Consider the following 27,819-nt stretch of genomic DNA (forward strand, 5'->3'; position numbering starts at 1 on the left):
CGTTTGAGCAGACACATGCACATTTGTGGCCTGCTGGAGGTCATTTTGCAGGGCTCTGGCAGTGCTCCTCCTGCTCCTCCTTGCACAAAGGTGGAGGTAGCGGTCCTGCTGCTGGGTTGTTGCCCTCCTACACGTCTCCTGATGTACTGGCCTGTCTCCTGGTAGCGCCTCCATGCTCTGGACACTACGCTGACAGACACAGCAAACCTTCTTGCCACAGCTCGCATTGATGTGCCATCCTGGATGAGCTGCACTACCGGAGCCACTTGTGTGGGTTGTAGACTCCGTCTCATGCTACCACTAGAGTGAAAGCACCGCCAGCATTCAAAAGTGACCAAAACATCAGCCAGGAAGCATAGGAACTGAGAAGTGGTCTGTGGTCACCACCTGCAAAACCAGTCCTTTATTGGGGGTGTCTTGCTAATTGCCTATAATTTCCACCTGTTGTCTATTCCATTTGCACAACAGCATGTGACATTTATTGTCAATCAGTGTTGCTTCCTAAGTGGACAGTTTGATTTCACAGAAGTGTGATTGACTTGGAGTTACATTGTGTTGTTTAAGTGTTCCCTTTAATTTTTTTGAGCAGTGTATTTTTACTTAAGTACTTTACACAACTGATTTAAATAAACCAATACCATTGGCTAATAAAGAGGTTCACATTTTGCACATATGTATTTTGTGTATTTTGTCTTCTATTTTATTACAAGAGTGTTGACAACCTCTGGTGATTGCCAGTCTCATATTTGACCAACTATGTGTTTCAGGTGCATGTGTTACAGTTTGCTTCTGTTTGTGTGAAATATTGTAAGTAACTCTTTATTGTCATATAAAAACATCAATTTCCCTATCGCATCATGAACATGTACAGTTGAGTGACAGTTTCCCAATTTTGTCATATTCAGCACATGATAACAGTTTACCTTTGACGTGCTATTTGTGGACCATCTCTACAGCAGTGATATGATGACCACATCAGAGGAGCACTCAAAGTAGTAGAAGGGGCTCTGTAGTAAACCTCTCTTAACAAACTTAAAAACACCACGCTCTCTCAAGACACCGTTACAACAGAGATATTGACCTCAAAAACAATGCATCAAAATGTATGGCTATCGTTTACATGTGAGTCCCTTGACCTGACATAGCACAATAATATCTCTCCTACCATTATGTACTGTATTTCAAATAGAAAGGCCAGAATAACACAATGACTGGTGTGCTCTCGGATTGGCTTTCAATCTGGCGTGAGAGCTCCTGTATTGGCACAGTTGGTAGTATTTCTTGAACAGGACATGAGAAAAGGGAGAACTATGGCAGTGTCCCTCTGTTGGATCGCATGTTCAACTACAAACTGGTTTTTCGAGGTAGGGATAAAGTTCTGCTTTATCAAAGACCATATGAAAAATGCATGCAAACAAAAGAAAACACGAATCAAAAGAGGCCATGGGTACTGTTGATTTGCCTAGTGCGGTGCTGTTAGCTTTGGCTTGATTTGGTGTGGCTTACACAGTACAGTCTCATTACTTTAGCATGGTGCATTATTCTCTCAGTATTACCGTAGCCCAGTAACAGTACAGAATTTGGCTGTGGTCTAGAGCTGAAATAAAGAGAGACCAGAGGTCACTAGCCCACGCGAGCGCAGTACAGCTCAGCTTGGCTCAGCTCGGTAGTGTGAAAAGGGTCTCTCTGTGCTTTGGTCACTCGACCTGTGTGCCGCTAGCCTCTGTCTTCACAGCCTCCACCAGGAAGCTGAGCTCATTGCATAGGGTCTCGTGGCGGTAGGCCATGCGGATCTGAGCCACATTGGTCCGTCTAATGTCATTCCCCTCAGGCCCGTCCTGCAGGTAGTTGGCCCCCAGGAAGTGCTTCTTTTCCTGGCAGGAGTAAAGGGGGATATGTGTCACTAAATATGACAAGGCACACTGAGACATACTCAGGAGTTACATGAGGTGGTCAGGGATGGCTACATAAATCACTTATCAGGTGATGTCCTGGTGAGTTCTCCTGAGCTTAAGGAGGGTGAAAACATCTGTCACAGTCAGCAGGCACTACTATTGTTTACCTAAACACTACAATTTACCAAGCAGTTCTATTTACTGTACCTGGTGAGACAGACCACTCTGCAGTACACTGTTCCTGGCGATCTCACATGTGTCACAGGTGCTTAGCTTCCACAGCTGGGCAGCAATGGCATATTCCTCCATCAAGGCCTCCTGCAGCATGGACAAACAGACAGGGGTGAGTTTCCCCAAAGATTCTTTGCTAACATGCTACTTTATTTCACGCACAGAAGATTAACCGTCAAACACTGACTTTACAATTGTTACTCTCTGGTAGGTGTGCGGCTGGGTTGAGTAGATATAATTATTATGGTGATAGCTTCATCTTGCCTTCTGGTAGGCTAGTTGTAATTTCTGCCACATTGCTTACACCAATCCAATCCTTTCAGATCTACAGAAGTGCCCAGTGGCTCTGACCTTTGTGTAGTGGAACTGCATGGGGTCGTCGGTGGACAGGGACACACACAGGCCCTTCTGGAGGAACTCCTTGAGAGGATTCTTGGAGTACTCCAGGAACAGGCTGTTGTTGCTTAGAGGAGACATGGCGATGGGGACCTGGGCCAGGTAATACAGGTACTGCAGCACAGGACTCTGAGAAAGGAGAGATGGAAAGATGTCAACACTCCCTTGGTCTTGGCCATGGGTAGGGGGGAGGGAGGGTTGGTGGTGGGGTTGTTGGGACAGATGTGACAGCTAGGAGGGGTCTCACTATATTCCTGGCAGGTGGGATCTGGAGAAGGGGGGTTGGGATGGGAGGGTCAGCTGTATGGGGACCTGGGATCGTGGGAGGAGGGATGGAAAGAGGTTCTTATGGTCTTCCACAACCTTTCACATTTTTCACACATTGCCATGTTTAAATTGCACCATTTGTAACCTTAGAAAATATACCAAACTGTGCCATTGTATATTCTACTGCTGTTTCTCATGATTGGTAAAAAAAAAAAGATGTAACACCAAGTTCCAGGGAAAGCTTTCCCAATCCTCATTCTTTGATTGTGGAATTGTAGGTCTTTATTGTCTGATCCACCCTTAACATAACAGTCTGGTATGATAAAGACTTCAATAGACAGATGTAACATGTCTAAGTTCCATCTGATTATTTAAATACTCTGAATGTAGACCATTCAAAGTTAGCAAAAACACGAAGATCTGTCTGCAAAGGCAGACAGGTGGTTTTTAGTGTACTCGTTTCGACTTAGCTGAATAAGCTGCTGATTTGTCATGTGTGTCATCCCAGTGCTTGGGAAGTGAACAGGGTGGAGCTGTGTTGGCTAATGAAAAATGTCCTTTTGACACAAAGAAGCTGAATAAATGTTGAATGTTTCAGTTATCAGTAAGTGGGCTCTAAAATCAAGCACACAGCCATGCAATCTCCATAGACAAATATTGGCAGTAGAATGCTCAGTGACATTCAATGTGGCACCGTCATAGGATGCCACCTTTCCAACAATTCAGTTCGTCAAATTTCTGCCCTGCTAGAGCTGCCCCGGTCAACTGTAAGTGCTGTTATTTTGAAGTGGAAACATCTAGGAGCAACAACGGCTCCCCCACGAAGTGGTAGGCCACACAAACTCACAGAATGGCACTGCTGAAGCGCATAAATCATAAAAATTGTCTGTCCTCGGTTGCAACACTCACTACTGAGTTCCAAACTGCCTCTGGAAGCAATGTCAGCACAATAACTGTTTGTCAGGAGCTTCATGAAATGGGTTTCCATGGCCGAGCAGCCGCACACAAGCCTAAGATCACCATGCGCAATGCCAAGCGTCGGCTGGAGTGGTGTAAAGCTCGCCGTTATTGGACTCTGGCGCAGTGGAAATGCGTTCTCTGGAGTGATGAATCACGCTTCACCATCTGGCAGACGAATCTGGCTTTGGCGGATGTCAGGAGAACGCTACCTGCCCCAATGCATAGTGCCAACTGTAAAGTTTGGTGGAGGAGGAATAATGGTCTTGGGCGGTTTTCCATGATTCGGGCTAGGCCCCTTAGTTCCAGTGAAGGGAAATCTTAACGCTATAGCATAAAATGACAATTTAGACGATACTTTGCTTCCAACTTTGTGGCAACAGTTTTGGCAAGGCCCTTCCCTGTTTCAGCATGACAATGCCCCCGTGCACAAAGCGAGGTCCATACAGAAAGTTTTGTCAAGATCTGTGTGGAAGAACTTGACTGGCCTGCACAGAGCCCTGACCTCAACCCCATCGAACACCTTTGGGATGAATTGGAACGCCGACTGCGAGCCAGGCCTAATCGCCCAACATCAGTGCTCGACCTCACTAATGCTCTTGTGGCTGAATGGAAGCAAGTCCCAGCAGCAATGTTCCAACATCTAGTGGAAAGCCTTCCTAGAACAGTAGAGGCTGTTGTAGCAGCAAAGGGGGGACCAACTCCATATTAATGCCCATAATTTTGGAATGAGTGTTCGACGAGCAGGTGTCCACATACCTTTGATCATGTAGTGTAGATTAGACAGAAGGGAAAAGCTTCCATTCCCACTGAAAGGTGACTTCCGAGCTGTGTGGCTCAACACAGCTTTCAAAGATTATAATTCCTGTTACATGTAATCCGTTACTACCCAACCCTGGGCATGTTATAGGTAATGATTAGGGGTCAGAGTAGAGGTTTCTGACCTTCTTCAGGTTGAGGCCGTGGGAGATGTTGTCGGCCGTGAGGAAGGCAGAGACCAGGTGGGTGATGGAGCCGGCCTCGCCACAGTGGGGCCGGAACTGGAAGGTGTTGAGGCCTCGTTCCCTGAGGGAAAACAAAGAATGACGCATTACATTCCATGAAGACTAATTTTCATAACAATTTTATTGGACAAATAAAGTATGTATTATATATTGCTGAGTCTACCTTTAGTCATAGCAGTAGGCTACACATAGGAATACCTTCAGTACAGTACATGTTTTCCTGACACCCTGGTCAGGAGCAGTGACTTACTTCCTCAGGTTGTTGAGCACCATGATGTTGGCGTACATGTGGAAGAGGTAATAACTGTAGGGGGGGTTGTCACCTGAGGTCCACTCCTCAGGTTTGGGGCTCTTGTAGGAGAACATGTGGTCACTGTGTTTGGACTCATCATCCACGCTGTCGAACCCGGTCACCTACAGGACAGGAGGGATGGATCTGAGCAGGTACCATAGCTAATGCACTGTAAACATTTTAGCACTAAATGGCTGCCATACATGATGCTTGACCAACTCTCATACAATGTAAAATGCTTTGAGACCCAGGGGAAAGTACTACTGTATAAATGCAATCCAATACCAACATTTTATTATTAGGAGGAATATACTGTTTTTTATATACAGTGAGGGAAAAAAGTATTTGATCAGTCTATAATTTTAATGGTAGGTTTATTTGAACAGTGAAAGACAGAATAACAACAAAAAAATCAGTAAGTATTTGACCCCCTCTCAAATCAGAAAGATTTCTGGCTCCCAGGTGTCTTTTATACAGGTAACAAGCTGAGATTAGGAGAACACTCTTAAAGGGAGTGCTCCTAATCTCAGCTTATTACCTGTATAAAAGACCCCTGTCCACAGAAGCAATCAATCAATCAGATTCCAAACTCTCCACCATGGCCAAGACCAAAGAGCTCTCCAAGGATGTCAGGGACAAGATTGTAGACCTACACAAGGCTGGAATGGGCTACAAGACCATCGCCAAGCAGCTTGGTGAGAAGGTGACAACAGTTGGTGCGATTATTCGCAAATGGAAGAAACACAAAATAACTGTCAATCTCCCTCGGCCTGGGGCTCCATGCAAGATCTCACCTCGTGGAGTTGCAATGATCATGAGAACGGTGAGGAATCAGCCCAGAACTACACGGGAGGATCTTGTCAGCTGGCACATCTCAAGGCAGCTGGGACCATAGTCACCAAGAAAACAATTGGTAACACACTACGCCGTGAAGGACTGAAATCCTGCAGCGTCCGCAAGGTCCCCCTGCTCAAGAAAGCACATATACAGGCCTGTCTGAAGTTTGCCAATAAACATCTGAATGATTCAGAGGAGAACTGGGTGAAAGTGTTGTGGTCAGATGAGACCAAAATCGAGCTCTTTGGCATCAACTCAACTCGCCGTGTTTGGAGGAGGAGGAATGCTGCCTATGACCCCAAGAACACCATCCCCACCGTCAAACATGGAGGTGGAAACATTATGCTTTGGGGGGGTTTCTGCTAAGGGGACAGGACAACTTCACCGCATCAAAGGGACGATGGACGGGGCCATGTACCGTCAAATCTTGGGTGAGAACCTCCTTCCCTCAGCCAGGGCATTGAAAATGGATTGTGGATGGGTATTCCAGCATGACAATGACCCAAAACACGGCCAAATTTTTTTTGGGGTTGCCTCTCGGGTCTCCGTCGTCGGCACAGTTGGCACCATTTCACCTCTCCTACCTGGGCATCTACCTTCGCCCATGGCCCTTTCCCCGCAAATATCTCCTCCCATGACCACCATTTGCCCACCTGTGACATGGCTATTTGCTCTTCCTGGGCACGCTGCTTGGTCCTCGTTTGGTGGGATCTTCTGTCACGGTCGTTTACAGACGGGACGGACCGAGGCGCAGCGTGATATGCATACATGTTTATTTAAATGAATAAACAACCAACAAAACAACAAACCAACGAAACGTGAAGTCCAACACAACACAACACAACACAACACAACACAACACAACACAACACAACACAACACAACACAACACAACACAACACAACACAACACAACACAACACAACACAACACAACACAACACAACACAACACAACACAACACAACACAACACAACCCACTAGTGCCAATAGGCTGCCTAAGTATGGACCCCAATCAGAGACAACGAGCGACAGCTGCCTCTGATTGGGAACCACACCGGCCAACATAGAAATACACATACTAGAAAACCAACATAGAAATACACAACATAGAACATACACACCCTGACTCAACATATACGAGTCCCCTGAGTCAGGGCGTGACACACACCTACTCATTCAAGGGTTTTTCTTTATTTTTACAATTTTCTACATTGTAAAATAATAGTGAAGACATCAAAACTATGAAATAACACATATGGAATCATGTAGTAACCAAAAATGTGTTAAACAAATCAAAATCTATTTTATATTTGAGATAATTCAAAGTAGCCACCCTTTGCCTTGACAGCTTTGCACACTCTTGGCATTCTCTCAACCAGCGTCACCTGGAATGTTTTTCCTTCTGTCTTGAAGGAGTTCCCACATATACTGAGCACTTGTTGGCTGCTTTTCCTTCACTCTGCTGTCCAACTAATCCCAAACCATCTCAATTGAGTTTAAGTATTGTGGAGGCCAGGTCATCTGATGCAGCACTCCATCACTCTCCTTCTTGGTCAAATAGCCCTTACACAGCCTGGTGGTGTGTTGGGTCATTCGCCTGTTGAAAAACAAATGATTGTCCCACTAAGCCCAAACCAGATGGGATGGCATATCGCTGCAGAATGCTGTGGTAGCCATGCTGGTTAAGTGTGTCTTGAATTCTAAATAAATCACAGACAGTGTCACCAGCAAAGCACCCCCACACCATCACACCTCCTCCTCCATGCTTCATGTGTCACAAGTGTAGAGAGGAGTAGGCAGGAGGCAGTCGCAGGTTTGGAACTACTGAATTTATTAAAGCACCGTAGCTTAAAGCGGGACGAAACCCACAGTGCAAAATATAAAGTACTCAAGAAATAGTAGGAGAGATTCCGCTCAGGAAAACAAGCTACATATACAATGACCGACAAAGACAAATGACAGAGGGAGTATATATACAGTGATAGAGTGGGGATTGGAACCAGGTGTGTGTAATGATGACGAGACAAGTCCGGGGTTGATGAGTGAAGGGCGTTTGCCAGCAGCAGGTTCGGCAGCAGCTAGAAGGCTGGCGACGCCTGAGCTGGACAGGAGGGGGAGCCAAAGCGAAGGCTGGTGTGACATCGTGGGAACTACACATGCAGAGATCATCCGTTCACCTACACTGCGTCTCACAAAGACATGGCGGTTGTAACCAAACATCTCAAATTTGAACTCCAACCAAAGGACACATTTCCACCGGTCTAATGTCCATTGCTCGTGTTTCTTGGCCCAAGCAAGTCTCTTCTTATTATTGGTGTCCTTTAGTAGTGGTTTATTTGCAGCAATTCGACCATGAAGGCCTGATTCACGCAGTCTCCTCTGGACAGTTGATGTTGAGATGTGTCTGTTACTTCAACTCTGTGAAGCATTTATTTGGGCTGCAATCTGAGGTGCAGTTAACTCTAATGAACTTATCCTCTGCAGCAGAGGTAACTCTGGGTCTTCCTTTCCTGTGGCGGTCCTCATGAGAGCCAGTTTCATTATAGCGCTTGATGGTTTTTGCGACTGCACTTGAAGAAACTTTCAAAGTTCTTCACATTTTCCGGATTGACTGGAATTTCCACAAATTAACTTTTAACAAGGCACACCTGTTAATTGAAATGCATTCCAGGTGACTACCTCATGAATCTGGTTGAGAGAATGCCAATAATGTGCAAAGCTGTCTTCAAGGCAAAGGGTGGCTACTTTGAAGAATCTCAAATATAACATATATTTTGATTTGTTTAACACTTTTTTGGTTACTACATGTTTCCATATGTGTTATTTCATATTTGTGATGTCTTCACAATTATTCTACAATCTAAAAATAAAGAAAAACCTTTGAATGAGTAGGTGTGTCCAAACTTTTGACTTACAGTACGCACACAGGTCGAGAGAAAATATGTATATGACAGACAGTGACACAAGGACAGACAGTGACACATTCAATACCGCCTTGCACACTCTTGCCTGCATCTATCTTATCTAGTCCAACAGTTACAAACGAGAGCTTCTATTGGACAAATTCAGGTATTTTTATCCCCGTTTGGCAGAATGAATACACCCCTGATCACTAATAAACACAGTTCACTTTCACAGTTCACCTCTATGCACTCTCCTCCTCTCACCTTTTCCATCGGTTTGTGGACTTCACTGAACAACACATCAGCTGTAAGTGACCAGGCGAAAAAACCTTTCCAAGCCAAACCATGTCATAACCGCTACACACTGCCTACATCGTTGTCCCCATATTACAGTGGGGAGAACAAGTATTTGATACACTGCCGATTTTGCAGGTTTTCCTACTTACAAAGCACGTAGAGGTCTGTAATTTTTTATCATAGGTACACTTCAACTGTGAGAGACGGAATCTAAAACAAAAATCCAGAAAATCACATTGTATGATTTTTAAGTAATTAATTTGCATTTTATTGCATGACATAAGTATTTGATCACCTACCAACCAGTAAGAATTCCGTCTCTCACAGACCTGTTAGTTTTTCTTTAAGAAGCCCTCCTGTTCTCCACTCATTACCTGTATTAACTGCACCTGTTTGAACTCGTTACCTGTATAAAAGACACCTGTCCACACACTCAATCAAACAGACTCCAACCTCTCCACAATGGCCAAGACCAGAGAGCTGTGTAAGGAAATCAGGGATAAAATTGTAGACCTGGGATGGGCTACAGGACAATAGGCAAGCAGCTTGGTGAGAAGGCAACAACTGTTGGCGCAATTATTAGAAAATGGAAGAAGTTCAAGATGACGGTCAATCACCCTCGGTCTGGGGCTCCATGCAAGATCTCACCTCGTGGGGCATCAATGATCATGAGGAAGGTGAGGTATCAGCCCAGAACTACACGGCAGGACCTGGTCAATGACCTGAAAAGAGCTGGGACCACAGTCTCAAAGAAAACCATTAGTAACACACTACGCCGTCATGGCTTAAAATCCTGCAGCGCACGCAAGGTCCCACTGCTCAAGCCAGCGCATGTCCAGGCCCGTCTGAAGTTTGCCAATGACCATCTGGAGGATCCAGAGGAGGAATGGGAGAAGGTCATGTGGTCTGATGAGACAAAAATAGAGTGTTTTGGTCTAAACTCCACTCGCCGTGTTTGGAGGAAGAAGAAGGATGAGTACAACCACAAGAACAGCATCCCAACCATGAAGCATGGAGGTGGATACATCATTCTTTGGGGATGTTTTTCTGCAAAGGGGACAGGACAACTGCACCGTATTGAGGGGAGGATGGATGGGGCCATGTATCGCGAGATCTTGGCCAACAACCTCCTTCCCTCAGTAAGAGCATTGAAGATGGGGTCGTGGCTGGGTCTTCCAGCATGACAACGACCCGAAACACACAGCCAGGGCAACTAAGGAGTGGCTCCGTAAGAAGCATCTCAAGGTCCTGGAGTGGCCTAGCCAGTCTCCAGACCTGAACCCAATAGAAAATCTTTGGAGGGAGCTGAAAGTCCGTATTGCCCAGTGACAGCCCCGAAACCTGAAGGATCTGGAGAAGGTCTGTATGGAGGAGTGGGCCAAAAACCCTGCTGCAGTGTGTGCAAACCTGGTCAAGACCTACAGGAAACGTATGATCTCTGTAATTGCAAACAAAGGTTTCTGTACCAAATATTAAGTTCTGCTTTTCTGATGTATCAAATACTTATGTCATGCAATAAAATGCAAATGAATTACTTAAAAATCATACAATGTGATTTTCTGGATTTTTGTTTTAGATTCCGTCTCTCACAGTTGAAGTGTACCTATGATAAAAATTACAGACCTCTACATGCTTTGTAAGTAGGAAAACCTGTAGCTAAAGTAACGTCCTAGTCAACATAATGATAGCTAATACAACTAATACGTTAGAAACCCGCTACAATCATGCAGTAACGTTACAGTGTATAGTCAGTAAGCAGTTACACTGGCGGGCCGTTGCAATAAATTAATAAAACCAAAAGCTTACCTTGACTTGGAAGAGTTCCAGTGTTGTGTTGGATAGTCATAGCCAGCTAGTTAACATAGCATCTCTCTTTGAGCCAGGTGTTTGAGTAACTAAACTAGCCAGCTGCATTTGCTAGCTAAGTAAGTGAAACTGAATGTGAAAAAAAGGACAATCTCTCTTTCTCTTGCTTCTCCTTCATTTTTGAAGAAATTAATTTGTTGAAAACTGTTTAACTATTGTCTTTCTCTCTCTTTGAGTCAACTACTCACCACATTTTATGCATTGCAGTGCTAGCTAGTTGTAGCTTATGCTTTCAGTACTAGATTCATTCTCGGATCCCTTGATTGGGTGGACAACATGTCAGTTCATGCTGCAAGAGCTCTGATAGGTTGGAGGACATCCTCCGGAAGTTGTCATAATTACTGTGTAAGTCTATGGAAGGGGGTGAGAACCAAGAGCCTCCTAGGTTTTGTACTGAAGTCAATGTACCAAGAGGAGGACAGAAGCTAGCTGTCCTTCGGCTACACCATGGTGCTACCCTGCAGAGTGCTGTTGAGGCTACAGTAGACCTTCATTGCAAAACATTTGTATTTTAATCAATTATTTGGTGACATGTGAATATATTTATCTAAAAAGGTTAAATTTTTTAATGTTTTACAATTTTTGTTTTTATGAAATTCACTGAGGAGGATGGTCCTCCCCTTCCTCCACTGAGGAGCCTCCACTGGGTGGCAGCATCATGCTGTGGGGATGTTTTTCAGCGGCAGGGACTGGGAGACTAGTCAGGATCGAGGGAAAGATGAACGGAGCAAAGTACAGAGAGATCCTTGATGAAAACCTGCTCCAGAGCGCTCAGGACCTCAGACTGGGGCAAAGGTTCACCTTCCAACAGAACAACGACCCTAAGCACACATCCAAGACAAGGTTGAATGTCCTTGAGTGGCCCAGCCAGAGCCCGGTTTTGAACCCCATCTAACATTCTTGGAGAGACTTGAAAATAGCTGTGCAGCGACGCTCCCCATCCAACCTGACAGAGCTTGAGAGGATCTGCAGAGAAGAATGGGAGAAACTCCCCAAATACAGGTGTGCCAAGCTTGTAGCGTCATACCCAAGAAGACTCAAGGCTGTGATCGCTGCCAAAGATGCTTCAAGTACTGAGTAAAGGGTCTGAATACAAAAAAATGTTTTGAATCCGTTTTAGAATAAGGCTGTAATGTAACAAAATGTGGAAAAAGTCAAGGGGTCTGAATACTTTCCGAATGCACTGTATATAGTTATTTCCCTATTTCTGACATGGAAAATCAGTCTGATAAAGTTGAGCTACCCTGCTGTGTGTTGTAAATACTCACGTATTTCAAGAAAATGTGTATCTCCTTGTTCTTTTGTGGATTGACTGTAGCCTCGAACAGTGGGAGGAAAATATTCTCCAACAGTTTGGCGAAGTTCTGTATTATCTTCTTCGACTTGAAAATGTCACTGCAAGACAAAATGTTACATTTCTGAAACATATCTTTAGATAGACAGATGTAATTTGCTTGATCATTGTAAGACTAATGATGGATTAAATTCAATTATTTGTTGATCAATAATAATGCTGACAACTGCCTTTCTTTTTTCAAGTTGCAGCACCATTCCTACTATCTTTTGTGTGACTAAAACACTCTTAGAAAAAATGGTTCCAAAATGGTTCTTCGGCTGTCCCCATAGGAGCACCCTTTTTGGTTCCAGGTAGAACCCTTTTTTTCTAAGAGTGTCGGCCCACCATTGGTATTTGCAAACAAGAGCTGGGAATCAATTGGTTCCAAGTTAAATAACAACCAGTAAATTGACCATCACCTTGGTTTACAATGTAACATGTCCTATTTTACACATCTCCATTGCCACTTACAACTAGTGAAGTCTTACAAAGACCATTATGGTTGAAGAATTATAGTACCACCACCCTAGAGATCAGCATTGAGAGCAGCATTCCCTTATCTTCCCTTCTCCCTGTGGCACTTACTAGATCCTGGGCACCTGGATGATCCATCGCATGTTGGGGGAGTGAACCTTGTGCTGGATGAACCATGAGGCCAGGCTCTCCCACTCATCAGGGGAGCGGCCGTAGATGGACATACGGGGCTCTGCGTGCTGGTACTTACTCTCCTCCAGCTCATGAGCCACTTCCTGTTATAGAGGAAGAGGAAAATAATTACAGTACGTTAGAGATGCCCATGATAGTGGAGTTGATATTGAGCATAAGTTGATCCTATACCTTGATGATCCGTGCAAAGTATTCCCCTTTGATGTAGTTGTCTGTTTTCAGGAAAATCTCTCTGAGTTCGCTTGCTCCCACAGGGTTGTACTTGGAGTTGAACTTATCAAAGCGGTGGAATGTTTGCCTTCCCTAATAGAGTAAACATTTATAATTTATTACATGCTTTTGTCAACAATGGCAGTTTAGCACCACTATCATTGTGATCCTCAAACACAAGTTACATGGAACCTACTGCCAAACTGCAATTGTTTAAAGACATACTTCTGAATATTCATATATGCATTATAAAGGTGTTATGAACTGCTTATGAACAGTTTAATCGGTATGCCGAATAGGTTATTAAATGTGTTAAAAAACGTGATATTATTTCAAGCATTGGAGCACGTAAGTGTTTCTGGAACATTCTTACAGCGTGTACGTCCAGGGAGTCCACAGTGAGGTCATAGGGGTCCATGGCCAGGGTGTCAAACACCTGTTTCAAGGTGATCATCTGGCCCCCCTTCTCCAGCACCACGCGGTCTGCCTCGGTCTTGTAGGTGGTCTGGATGAACTTCAGCAGGTGCTTCTGGTTCATGCAAGCGGCTGCGTGGATGTGAGTGTCTACCTGTATTTATGAGGAGGCATAAGACAGACATATTTTGTCAGCTTGTTCTAAAGCACAGCTTGAGTCAGTGAGATGTAATGTATGACCATCTAATCATGGGAGTTTCAACCCTTTTATTTGCATTACATCTTATACTCTATACACTACCGTTCAAAAGTTTGGTGTCACTTAGAATTGTCCTTGTTTTAAATGAAAACATACATTAAATTAGTTTGAATAGGAAATATAGCAAAATGAATAGGAAATGTATTCATTGACAAGATTAGAAATAATGATTTTTAATTGAAATAATAATTGTGTCCTTCAAACTTTGCTTTCGTCAAAGAATCCTCAATTTGCCACAATTACAGCCTTGCAGACCTTTGGCATTCTAGTTGTCAATTTGTTGAGGTAATATGAAGAGATTTCACCCCATGCTTCCTGAAGCACCTCCCACAAGTTGGATTGCCTTGATTGGCACTTCTTACGTACGATACGGTCAAGCTGCTCCCACAACAGCTCAATAAGGCTGAGATCCGGTGACTGTGCTGGCCACTCCATTATAGACAGAATACCAGCTGACTGCTTCTTCCCTAAATAGTTATTGCATAGTTTGGAGCTGTGCTTTGGGTCATTGTCCTGTTGTAGGAGGAAATTGGTTCCAATCAAGCGCCGTCCACAGGGTATGGCATGGCGTTGCAAACAAAATGGAGTGATAGCCTTCCTTCAAGATCCCTTTTACCCTGTACCAATATCCCACTTTACCACCACCAAAGCAACCCCAGACCATCACATTGCCTCCACCATGCTTGACAGATGGCATCAAGCATTCCTCCAACATCTTTTCATTTGGTCTGCGTCTCACAAATGTTATTCTTTGTGATCCGAACACCTCAAACTTCAATTCGTCTGTCCATAACACTTTTTTCCAGTGTCTGTGTTCTTTGACCATCTTAATATTTTCTTTTTATTGGCCAGTCTGAGATATGGCTTTTTCTTTGCAACTCTGCCTAGAAGGTCAGCATCCCGGAGTCGCCTCGTCACTGTTGACGTTGAGACTGGTGTTTTGCCGGTACTATTTAATGAAGCTGCCAGTTGAGGACCTGTGAGGCGTCTGTTTCTCAAACTAGACACTAATGTATTTGTCCTCTTGCTTAGTTGTGCACCGGGGCCTCCCACTCCTCTTTCTATTCTTGTTAGAGCTAGTTTGCGCTGTTCTGTGAAGGGAGTAGTACACAGCATTGTACGAGATCTTCAGTTTCTTGGCAATTTCTTGCATGGAATAGCCTTAATTTCTCAGAACAAAAATAGACTGACGAGTTACAGAAGAAGGTTCTTTGTTTCTGGCAATTTTGATTCTGTAATCAAACCCACAATTGTTGATGCTCCAGATACTCAACTAGTCTCAGGAAGGCCAGTTTTATTGCTTCTTTAATCAGCACAACAGTTTTCAGCTGTGCTAACATAATTGCAAAAGGGTTTTCTAATGATCAATTAGCCTTTTAAAATGATAAACTTGGATTAGTAAACACAACGTGCCATTGGAACACAGGACTGATGGTTGCTGATAATGGGCCTCCGTACGCCTATGTAGATATTCCATAAAAAATCAGCCATTTCCAGCTACAATAGCCATTTACAACATTAACAATGTCTACACTGTTTTTCTGATCAATTTTATATTTTAATTGACAAGGAAATGTATAAGTGACCCCAAGCTTTTGAATGGTAGTGTACATCACCAACCTTCCTGACGTTATAGAAGTCTCTGTGAGGTACACCTTTCAGCTCCTTCAACTCAGCCATCTCATTCAACATCTCATGCAGATAAAACTTGGAGGCCACAAAGTTCAGTCGTCTGTGGCAGTAGGTTTTCCTGGAAGAAGAATGAGATGACATTAGAAACACTGTAATAGAGGGGTCATTGGGAATTGGGCAACAGTGGGAGGTGGTGATATTGGTGGTGGGGTGCTCACGTGGGCCCGTCTGCGATCATGGCGAGGACATGGCTGAGGTCTATCGCGAAGGTCTCCAAGTCGGGGTAGGGCAGGCTGTGGGGCTGCTGCTGCTTCAGGGCCTCTGCATCGTCGTACACGTACACGATGCCGTCCTTCATCTGCAGCGAGTAGTTCAGGTCGTCAGGTATGCCCTCCGTAGTGTACGGGTCCTCCCCCTCTCGAGGGCAGGGGCACATGTCTGCAGAGGACAGGATTAAATAAGTGGACAGAGGGAAGAGTGGAGAGAGTGAGAGGAAACGACAGAAGAAGAGGATGAGTGTCTCGAATTGGAGTTACTTTTCCTATGAGTCCTTTTCAGAAATAATCAAGGCAAAGCTGTTTCTAGGGCTCTTTGCCCCAAAGTCTTATACTGTATCTATCACATTGATGAGCAGGTAGCTGGTATGTGGTTGATGCTGGATGTGTACAATGTGATTCTCTACCTGGCAAGATCTCGTCCTCCACGTTCCACTTCTGGTTCTCAGCGCTGCGGAGAAACTGGGCGGTGGTCCTGTGGAAGCGGTGGTAGGCCAGCCTGGAGTACTTCTCTCTGATGAACAGGGCCTTCATCAGGGTCTTGGCTGCCTGCTCATAGTCCTCCACTGTGATCTGGGAATGAAGTGTGTTGACAGGCCATTATAGGCAATACACTGTCATTAGAAATGGCAACTCCTAGAAGTATTGTTTCCAAGCTAGCTCTTGCCTTGGTATAATTTTTTGGGGGATCATTGCATGAAGTATATGACATGATTTGTGATGTGATTAAATTAGATCATACAAGTATCATATTATTGTATGACGTCGCTTACCCCTGCACAATAATCTCCGCTGATGGTGACCCTCTGGAACTCTGGGGAGTTCTCTGGGATACTAGGGCAGACAGGGGCGCCAGGGGAAAGCAGAGGGGTGACTACAGACATAGCCCACTCTGGATTGATGTTGAAGGAAATGGGGACCTGCTGAGATACCGACTGGTAACGCTTAACCTTAAAACTCTTCTTCCTGGAGAGACCAACATCATACAAGTGGATAAGTGGACATTCCGGACCCTAGTCTCCTTTTTAACTCAATGTCATTCAAGTCACTTGGGGAAAATAATCCTCACTGAAAATGTCTACATTTGAAGATCAGTTCATTTCAGTGACTTGACATGAACTGAAATACTTTGAAATTGACTCCCAGTGTCCCTGACCTATTAGACCCATTAGTTTATCTGTGCCCTCTGACCTCTTGACGCTTTCCTCAGAGTACTGCTCGGCGATCTCCTTGAGCATCTCCATCTCCCGGTCCTGGTGCAGGCCGATGGGGCAGTCCTCAGGCACAGTGTACATGGACAGGGCATCCTTGGTGTCCTCCTCCTTCAACGCCGAGGCGTACACCTTCTCTGCCAGAAGACGCACCGACTCATCCACCTCGCTCAGCGAGATCTTAGGGAACTGACGCGGCATCTCTACTGAAACAAAGGAACACACACGTACTCTGACTATCACAGATATGCTTTTACTATGCAGGATTGAAGTATACTGTATTCGTGAAATATACTGGTATTTTTTTAGGTTTCAAACACACAGTTGTGACATTGTCCTTTATAATTGAGTTATAAAATGACTATAAATGACTTATAAATTAAGGCTGTTGGTATGATTATTATATTATCTATGATGAAGTACTACTGCTGTTACGGAAAATAAAACAGTATCTTAGCAGAGGCAGTAAATAACTACAGGGTAAGCAGGAGACTCACACACAACAGGCTGAATCTGAGAGCATGGTGTAATGGGGACACGTGTGTTTCGTAACACCTCAGCTTAAATCACTGCAGTTAACATGTCCTTGAGTGTCCTTGTCTCCTGTTTCTATGTGCCTTCATTTGCTGCGTCATAATCATGTTACAGTAAACAAAACTATTCACCAAAAAGGTCATGTTACAGAGACAGAGTCACCTTTGACCTTCTGGATCAGAGGTCAGTCATTGAGCATGAAAAGGAAAATCGTTCACCCACCCAGCCTCTCTGTCTCCAATTATCTGTCTCAGTGACTCTATACATTTTGTTTCTAAAGCATTTTTTGACTGTGATACAGACAAAATGGCCTTGATAATGTGTTGAGTATGCATAAAATCGTGTGAAGAGTAGTGTGTGATACATACTGTAGTAGGATATGTCACAGTTCATGGGATAGCATGAGCTCATGGCTGATTATGACCATATTAGGTGGACCATATTAGGTGACTGCCTCCCCCCTCCTCACAAAAAAGGTTTAGAAATGATTCCTTTCTTGTTCTACAGAATTGCCCATAGGCTTGGTTCAGGGTAGATCTGGTAACTGTGATATTTGTTTCTGCCTGGCAGTTTCACAAAACCACTGTTGTCACGACTTCCGCCGAAGCTGCCCCCCTTCCTAGTTCGAGCAGGCTTCGGCGTTCGTCGTCACCGGAGTACTTGCTACTGCCGATACCATTCTCATCACTCCACTTGTCATGTCTTGTCAATCACACATACCTGGTGCTCATTCCCCTAATTAGTATGTGTATAAGTGTTCCCTCTGTTCCCCTTGTCTTTGTGAGTGATTGTTTTGTTGTGAGAGCGTTTAGCTCGGTTGAGCTACATTTCACTGTGTTATTGCCAAGGTGGATGTTTTCCCTTGTACAGTTTCGTTTGACGCTTGGGGCGTTTGATTTATGCAAACAGATTAAACTCTGGACTTCGGTATTTTACCTCCTGCGCCTGACTCCTTTTTTCACACCTCGTCACAGAATCACTCACCTGATCTGATATGGAGTCAGCACGAGAAGGCCGCATGCCTGGAGTTGTGGCAAGGGTCCAGGAGCATTCCTCGATGTTGGCCAGCTTGGGGGAAGCGATGGATCGGGTTCTTCAGGTGGTAGAACGCCTGGAGAGGAGAGGATCCGATCTATCGAGACCAGCTGGTCAACCGGATCCAGCCACCTACACCCCAGCCCCTGGAGGGATCCAGATATCCCGGCCACCGGCGTTTGACGGGACTGCAGCGCGCTGTAAGGGTTTCCTACTCCAACTGGAGTTGTATTTCTCCAGCATCAGACCGGAGCCCTGGGAGCGGGAGAAGGTATCCATCCTAATTTCCTGCCTTTGTGGAGAGCCCTGGAGTGGGCCAACGTGGTATGGAATGAGGGAGGTACCACGTTGAAGAACTACGGGGAGTTTACTCGCCTCTTTAGGGCCGTTTTTGATCACCCGCCTGAGGGTCGAGAGGCGGGCGAACGACTGGTTCATCTAAGGCAGGGGACGAGGACCGCTCAGGACAACGCGCTGGAGTTCCGGACGCTGGCAGCGGGGTCCGGGTGTAACGAGCGGGCCCTGACAGACCATTTCCAGTGCCACCTAAGGGAGGACGTCCGATGGGAGCTAGCCTGCCGGGATGCCATGCTATCGTTCTCCCAACTGGTGGACATGGCCATCCGGCTGGACAATCTGCTAGCAGCCAGAGGACATCCTGGTAGGGGTCTGCCCATTTCCACTCCGGACGACTCTGACCCCGAGCAGATGGAGCTGAGGGGAGCCGCTTTTCGAGAGAGCGCAGGAGGACAGCGACAGTGCCACTCTGGTGGCACGAAGGGACAATCCACCTCATGTCGCTGTCAACGTTCTTTTGGGGCTGGAGGCGGTAGGCAGGGTACTCACGCATCACCCCAGGTAACGAACACCCAAACGTGTTCAGAGCCCTTTGCGGCGCACTGTACTTTATCTATCTCGTTTCCAGATCACTTGGTCGGTTCCCAGTGTAAGGCGCTAGTCGATTCAGGCACAGCTGGGAATTTTATGGACAGGGCATTTGCACACCGTCAAAGCATTTCATTGGTTCCCCTAACCATTCCACTCCCCATCAGAGCACTAGATAGTCGACCATTAAGGGTCCGGGTTGGTTAAGGAAGTTACTGTACCAGTCACCATGATTACGCAGGAGACACATGTTGAGCAGATCACCTTTATGATCATTGAGTCTCCTGCTTACCCTGTAGTCTTGGGTATCCCGTGGTTAGCCCTTCACAACCCCAATTTCTCATGGCCGCAGAGGGTTCTTACGGGGTGGTCGCGTGAGTGTCCAGGTAGGTGTCTAGGTGTTTCCGTTGGTGCAACCACGGTGGTGCACATTCCCCCCGAATACCATGATCTGGCTCTCCCGTTTTCCAAGACGCAAGCGACTAAATTACCACCTCATCGGGAGGGGGATTGCGCGATAAACCTTCGGGTAGATGCTGTACCTCCCAGGAGTCATGTGTGTCCCCTGTCGCAGGCTGAAACGGAGGCTATGGAAATATATGTCACCGAGTCCCTGCGCCAGGGGTATATACATCCCTCCACTTCACCTGCCTCCTCGAGTTTCTTCTTTGTGAAGGAGAAAGATGGCAGTTTAAGCCCATGCATTGATTATCGACCACTGAATAATGTGACGGTACGATTTAGTTATCCTCTTCCCCTCATTCCTTCAGTGATTGAGTCAATGCATGGGGCCCGTTTTTTCACCAAATTAGAACTCAGGAGTGACTACAACCTGGTGCGTATTCGGAAAGGGGATGAGTGGAAAACAGCATTCAGCACAACCTCGGGTCATTATGAATACCTGGTGATGCCCTACGGTTTGATGAATGCTCTATGGGTTTTCCAGTCCTTTGTGAACGAGGTGTTTCGGAACATGCTTAGTCGCGGTGTGGTGGTCTACATCGATGACATCCTGGTGTATTCCGCTACGCGCGCTGAGCATGTGTCCCTGGTTCGCAAAGTACTGGTCCGACTGCTGGAAAATTATCTTTATGCCAAGGCAGAGAAGTGTGAGTTTTTCCAGCAGTCAATCTCCTTCCTCGGATATCGCATTACCACCACAGGTGTGGAGATGGAGGGAGACCGCATTGCAGCCGTGCGTAATTGGAAGACTCCAACCACGGTAAAGGAGGTGCAGCGCTTCCTTGGCTTTGACAACTACTATCGAAGGTTTATTCAGGGTTTGGCAAGGTCGCAGCTCCCATTACCTCCTTGTTGAAGGGTGTGCCATCCCGGCTCCGCTGGTCTGCTGAGGCTGATTTGGCATTCAGTAGATTGCGGGGTCTGTTCACCTCAGCCCCGGTGCTGGCCCACCCCGATCCATCACTACCGTTTATAGTGGAGGTGGATGCGTCCGAGGTAGGGATAGGAGCTGTCTTATCCCAACGCTCGGGCACGCCACCCAAGCTCCGCCCCTGTGCCTTCTTTTCTAAGAAGCTCAGCTTGGTGGAGCAGAACTACAGCGTTGGTGATCGGGAGCTGCTGGCTGTTGTCCGAGCTTTGACGGTGTGGAGACATTGGCTCGAAGGGGTGAAACACCCTTTCCTCGTCTGGACAGACCACCATAACCTGGAGTACATTCGGGCAGCGAGGAGGCTGAATCCTTGCCAGGCCAGGTGGGCCCTCTTCTTCACCCGGTTTGATTTCACACTCTCATACATTCCGGGTACGAAGAACGTGAAGGCAGACGCACTGTCTCGGCTGTATAACACAGAGGAGAGGCCCAGAGACAACACCCGCATACTCCCGGCCTCATGCATGGTGGCGCCGGTAGTATGGGCGATGGATGTAGATATAGCGCAGGCATTACGCACAGATCCATCTCCACCGCAGTGTCCAGCTGGGCTGCAGTACGTGCCTGCGCTTATCCGTGATCGTCTGATCTACTGGGCACACACGTCACCCTCCTCTGGTCACCCAGGTATCGATCGTACAATGCGCTGCCTGACCGAGAAGTACTGGTGGCCTACCTTGGCTAAGGATGTGAGGATGTATGTTTCCTCATGCTCAGTGTGTGCCCAGAGTAAGGCACCTAGGCACCTCCCAGCGAGTAAGCTACAACCTTTACCAGTTCCACAACGACCATGGTCTCACCTGAATATTGACTTTCTCACTGATTTTCCCCTCTCCCAAGGTAACACCACTATCCTGGTCGTTGTGGACCGCTTTTCAAAGTCCCGCCGCCTCCTTCCTCTGCCCGGTCTCCCCATGGCCCTACAAACTGCAGAGGCTCTGTTTACTCACGTCTTCCGGCACTACGGGGTACCAGAGGATATAGTGTCCGACCAAGGTCCCCAGTTCACATCTAGAGTCTGGAAGAAGTTCATGGAACGTCTGGGGGTCTCGGTCAGCCTGACCTCTGGTTTTCACCCCGAGAGCAATGGGCAGGTGGAAAGGGTGAATCAAGATGTGGGTAGGTTCCTGCGGACCTACTGACAGGAACGGCCGGGGGAGTGGTCAGTGTTCCTGCCATGGGCAGAATATGCTCAGAACTCTCTCCGCCACTCCTCCACTAACCTAACACCCTTCCAATGTGTTTTGGGTTACCAACCGGTCCTGGCACCGTGGCACCAGAACCAGACCGAGGATCCCGCAGTGGATGACTGGTTTCGGCGCGCGGAGGAGACTTGCGACGCTGCCCACATTCGCCTCCAGTGCGCCGTACGTCGTCAGAAGGCCAACGCTGACCGCCACCGCAGGGAGGCCCCGGTGTTCGTACCGGGGGATCAGGTCTGGCTCTCGACCCGGAATCTGCCCCTCCGCCTGCCCTGCCGGAAGCTGAGCCCGCTGTTTGTGGGGCCGTTTAAAGTCCTGAGGATAATAAACGAGGTGGCATACAGGTTGTTACTCCCCCCTGATTACCGTATTAACCCCTCGTTTCATGTGTCTCTCCTCAGGCCGGTGGTAGCTGGTCCGCTCCAGGAGTCTGAGGTACGGGAGGTTCCTCCACCTCCTCTGGACATTGAGGGGGCCCCGCCGTACTCGGTCCGTTCCATCCAAGGTGGATGTTTTCCCTTGTACAGTTTCATTTGACGCTTGGGGCGTTTGATTTATGCAAACGGATTAAACTCTGGACGGATTAAACTCCGGCCACAATGCATGAGGCCGGGAGTATGCGGGTGTTGTCTCTGGGCCTCTCCTCTGTGTCTGGATGGTATTTTACCTCCTGCGCCTGACTCCTTCTTTCACACCTTGTCACAGTTGTGCAACAAACATGGTTTCATTCACATCTTTCAGTTCTGTGGTCTGTTTCTGTGTTGTAGCACAAAAACAACTCCATTCACATTAAATGACACAGAATATTCCCAGTCAGACCAAGCGGACAGAGAAAATGAGGGGTTAACAATCTTGAGGTCCATTTCTACTGTAAAAGGCAAAGACAACCTACAGTGTTTGTTGTTTTAGTATGCAGTTATTTGCAGACTATATTACTCTTGGTTCCCAGGACCTTGTATATTTTAAATGTTTATTTGTGTAGCCCTCAAGCCTTACATTATCGTGTTTCCATTTGCAACCAACTGATTCTGCTGATTCACTTAGCTTAGCCATTTTGGAGTGACACAACTTTGGTTGCTATCCAACTCCCAGTCTACAATGCTTGCTGTGTTCTTATTTTATTGACCATGTCTCCACATGTGACTATTAATACTAGTGCCACTGTTAGGGTAGCATCTGTGACTGAGTGGGTCAGTTGGCCAGTTCCCCAGTCAGACGTCACGGATACTGTGTAGAACGACAAGCAGGGAAAAGGAACATTAAGCACCACCCTATCAAATGAGTGCTTCGATGTTGACTCACTTTCACTAAATGTTGACATGGAACTCAAGCCAACTAAGATCATTCAACAACCCCAGTGCCTTAAAATAGGCCTACAATGCTTTGGAACATTTCCCCCATGTTCCTCGGCCAGCGCCTCTAGGAAGGCCGCATTTCCGACGAGTCGTCCCAACAACAGCTGGGCAAGTCTCATCAAATCAAATCAAATCAAATGTTATTTATCACATGCGCTGAATACAACTGGTGTAGACTTTACAGTGAAATACTTGTTTACGAACCTTTCCCAACGATGCAGAGTACAAGTACCAGATCAATGTGCAGAGGTACGAGGTACTTGAGGTATATACAGTGCATTCGGAAAGTATTCAGACCCCTTGACTTATTCCACATTTTGTTACGTTACAGCCTTATTCTAAATTTGATTAAATAGTTTTTTCCGCTTATCAATCTACACACAATACACCATAATGACAAAGCAAAAAAAAGGTTTGTAGACGTTTTTGCACATTTATTACAAATAAAAAACGGAAATATCACATTTACATAACTATTCACACACTTTACTCAGTACTTTGTTGACGCACCTTTGGCAGCGATTACAGCCTTGAGTCTTCTTGTTTATGACGCTACAAGCTTGGCACACCTGTATTTGGGGAATTTCTCCCATTCTTCTCTCCAGATCCTCTCAAGCTCTGTCAGGTTGGATGGGGAGCGTCGCTGCACAGCTATTTTCAGGTCTCTCCAGTTCGATCGGGTTCTAGTCCGGGCTCTGGCTGGGCCACTCAAAGACATTCAGAGACTTGTCCCAAGTCACTCATGCGTTGTCTTGGCTGTGTGCTTAGGGTCGTTGTCCTGTTGGAAGGTGAACCTTCACCCCAGTCTGATATCCTGAGCGCTCTGGAACAGGTTTTCGTCAAGGATCTCTGTACTTTGCTCCGTTCATCTTTCCCTCGTTCCTGACTAAATTTTTACATTTACATTTTAGTCATTTAGCAGACGCTCTTATCCAGAGCGACTTACAGTTTAGTGAGTGCATACATTTTTCATACTGGCCCCCCGTGGGAAATGAACCCACAACCCTGGCGTTGCAAGCGCCATGCTCTACCAACTGAGCTAGTCTCCCAGTCCCTGCCGCTGAAAAACATCCCCACAGCATGATGCTGCCACCACCATGCTTCACAGTAGGGATGGTGCCAGGTTTCCTCAAGATGTGACGCTTGGAATTCAGGCCAAATAGATAATCTTGTTTCTCATGGTCTGAGAGTCCTTTAGGTGCCTTTTGGCAAACTCCAAGCGTGCCGTCATGTGCCTTTTACTGAGGAGTGGCTTCTGTCTGGCCACTCTACCATAAAGGCCTGATTGGTGGAGTGCTGCAGAGATGGTTGTCCTTCTGGAAGGTTCTCCGTCTTGGTGGTACCAAACTTCTTCCATTTAAGAATGATGGAGGCCACTGTGTTCTTGGAGACCTTCAATGCTGCAGACAATATTTTGGTACCCTTCCCCAGATCTGTGCCTCGACACAATCCTGTCTCGGAGCTCTACGGACAATTCCTTAGACCTCATGGCTTGGTTTTTGCTCAGACATGCACTGTCAACTGTGGGACCAAATATAAACAGGTGTGTCTCTTTCCAAATCATGTCCAATCAATTGAATTTACCACAGGTTGACTCCAATGAAGTTGTAGAAACAGCTCAAGGATGATCAATGGAAACAGCTGAATTTCGAGTCTCATAGCAAAGGGTCTGAATACTGTAGCTTGATGAGGGAACATTTTTATTTAATCCATTTTAGAGTAAGGCTCTAACTTAACAATATGTGGAAAAAGTCAAGGGGTCTGAATACTTTCCGAATGCACTGTATGTACATAAAGGCAGGGTAAATTGACTAGGCATCCGGATATATAATAATAAGAGTAAAATAGAGTATCATCAGCAAATGATCAGCGTAAAAGTGTGTGTGTGTGTGCGTGCGTGCGTGTGTGCAACACGTGCGTATGTAGTGTTTGAATGTGTGAGGGATTTGTGTAGGAGTGAGAGTGTAGTGTGTGTATGTGGTGTGTATATAAAGTCTAGTGAGTGTACATAGGGTCAGTGCAAGATGGAGTCAGTGCAGATAATTGACTATTTAGCAGTCTGGCTGTTTAGCAGCATTATGGCTTGGAGGTAGAAGCTGTCTCTGAGCCTGTTGGTCCGAGAGCCGATGCTCTGGTACCATTTGCCCGACGGTAGCAGAGTGAACAGTCTATGACTTGGTTGGCTGGAGTCTTTGGCCATTTCTTACACCTCCTGATATGGATGGCAGGGAGCTCGGCCCCAGTGATGTACTGGGCTGTCTGCATCACCCTTTGTACCGCTTTGCGGTCAAGGGCGGTGCAACTGCCATACCAAGCGGTGATGCAGCCGGTCAAGATGCTCTCGATGGTGCAGCTGTAGAACATTTTGAGGATCTGAGAGCCCATGCCAAATATTTTCTTCCTCCTGAGGGGGAACAGACGCTGCCGTGCCCTCTTCACGACTGTGCGGGTGTGTGTGGACCATGTTAAGTCCTTAGTGATGTAGACGCCAAGGAACTTAAAGCTCTCGACCCGCTCCACAACAGCCCCGTAGATGTGGATGGGGGAGTGCTCTTCCCTGTTTTTCCTATAGTCGACGATGAGCTCCTTGGTCTCCTTGACATTGAGGGAGAAGTTGTTGTCCCGGCACCACACTGCTAAGTCTCTGACCTCCATCCTGTAGGCTGACTCATCGCAACAACAACAGTGTATATGGGGACAACAAACTGAGTAATTTACTGAGTGATTTAGTTGTTGTCATGATTTAGTTTTTGACTTTGTGTCCATGAGGAAGGTCAGTGCCTCTATACGCCATCACACACAATCCAAACACATGACATCATCAAACTGGCGACTCATCCTGACTTATTGTCATTTCCTCTGAAAATGCCCCTTTTTCAGCATTTGACTATTGTCAACTAGCTGTGCTTCATCACAGTATTTTCTTGCACACAGGAAGTGCTCAATCCAGTAGATCCTGACCCTCAGAGTGCCCCAAGCCATAGACATTCAATGACCCCTGCTATTCACACAACGCCCATTGTCATCATCACAACACAACAGGATGGTCAGTAGGTAGCTTTATCTCTCACTCTTACCTTCTGCAGTGATCCGGGCCATGCCTGGCTCTCTGGCTCTGAGTGGTGAGTCTCTATCACCCAGTGGTGACTCTCTGTCTCTCTTGTGAATCTCTTTGTATGACTGTTGATCACTACTGTGATGCAGGAGAGGCTCCCTGTTATGACTCTCTTTGTCTCTGTTTTGACAGCCTCTTCGGTGTGATACAGTTGCTTTATCTCTTTCTGTGTGTCTTTCTCAGGATTCGCTCAGTTGTTTATCAACCCTGGTCTCTGTATGAGGCAGCAGCTGGTTATTTCTGTGTCTTGAATATTTCTATTTTAGGAGGCTGGGAGCGTCATGGAGACCAAACTCGCTAATCCAAGTTGTGTATGTCACAACTGGCTCTTAGCGAGGCAGTGACTCAGCACTCATTGAGAGATGAGAGATGGGGTGATGGGGGGTGAACCTAATGTCCTCCGGATCCCCCTCCTCCCACCATACACTGTAACAGTTGTAAGGAGAACAGGAGAGCAGAGGACTTAATGCTTGCTTGAATAGATCATCAATGGCAGGAGGCAACCTCTTTGCCTTTGATCTTCTGGTCATGTCTTTGAGGGAGGCAAGCAAGACGCTCTGCTAAACAGGAAAGGTAAAACATATGCTTGTCTGCACCAGCTGGCTCTACTAAAAGCCAGGCCTGGAACTGGGCCATGCCAGCCTGCCAGGAGCATAGCAACCATGCCCTGCACTGTGTTGGACAGACAACTGAGCTTTACCAGGATTCCATAGTCCATAACAGGACCGAGAACACAAGTACCTGATAGAATAGAATGTGCTGTGCACATTAGAGCTAATGACAATTTATGGAACACTCTGTCCCTGAAACATTGTGCTACACTGTATGAAACACACAGAAGGTTACAATGTTATAGTCAAATGCACACATTCCCAAACCCATGCTTTGATAGACCTTGACGTAGGATACCAGGCATAGAGTACTGAATCCTATTTGCTGTGAGTGGCCTCCTTTACCCTTACTATACGCTGGGTGTCAACAGTCACATGTGCCCCTAAGCCATTACAGAAACAACAAACATCATGTAATTCAATAGTAGTATGCTGACACACCAGGGTGAGAAATGCCTGGATCTATTTGTGCAGTGTAGTCATAACAATCACTGGTCCAGTGGCAGGAAATGGAAAGTGTCAGGAACAAGTCAGATTATAAACACAGTTAGAGGGCAGTCAAAAATACGTAATTAGTCTCCAGTGAAAACATGCAAAACCCCCGAAGAATGTAGAGACACAGGCCTACTACTTACCCCAAGGTGTAACAAAGCGGAGAAGTTGGTAGATATGTTGTTTATTTGTTCAGTGTTGTGTGCTGATGCTACAGAATCAGACGAGGGGAGTGAGTGTGTGGTGCT

At 46.2% G+C, this 27,819-nt stretch overlaps 1 protein-coding gene across 3 annotated transcripts; it reads right to left on the minus strand.

Annotated features, from left to right (window-relative positions):
* Positions 1–803: 803 nt before the first annotated feature.
* Positions 804–27,819, minus strand: LOC121576902 (AMP deaminase 3). Of its 3 annotated transcripts, none has more exons than XM_041890460.2 (15): positions 27,715–27,819; positions 16,930–17,152; positions 16,512–16,704; positions 16,146–16,311; positions 15,682–15,901; positions 15,452–15,581; positions 13,532–13,726; positions 13,120–13,251; positions 12,868–13,031; positions 12,215–12,341; positions 5,001–5,164; positions 4,691–4,811; positions 2,478–2,651; positions 2,103–2,213; positions 804–1,874 (listed from the first exon to the last, which is right to left on the minus strand). In XM_041890460.2, the coding sequence occupies exons 2-15, from the start codon at positions 17,148–17,150 to the stop codon at positions 1,698–1,700; spliced, it is 2,295 nt and encodes a 764-aa protein (XP_041746394.2). In that variant the 5' UTR covers positions 17,151–17,152; positions 27,715–27,819; the 3' UTR covers positions 804–1,697. The 3 variants fall into 3 exon arrangements, with proteins under 3 accessions (XP_041746394.2, XP_041746395.2, XP_041746393.2); XM_041890461.2 differs by having other exon boundaries at positions 16,930–17,155; XM_041890459.2 differs by lacking the exon at positions 27,715–27,819 and adding an exon at positions 26,431–26,911 and having other exon boundaries at positions 16,930–17,155.

The sequence above is a fragment of the Coregonus clupeaformis genome, chromosome 11, assembly GCF_020615455.1.
Source record: "Coregonus clupeaformis isolate EN_2021a chromosome 11, ASM2061545v1, whole genome shotgun sequence".
NCBI lineage: Eukaryota > Metazoa > Chordata > Actinopteri > Salmoniformes > Salmonidae > Coregonus > Coregonus clupeaformis.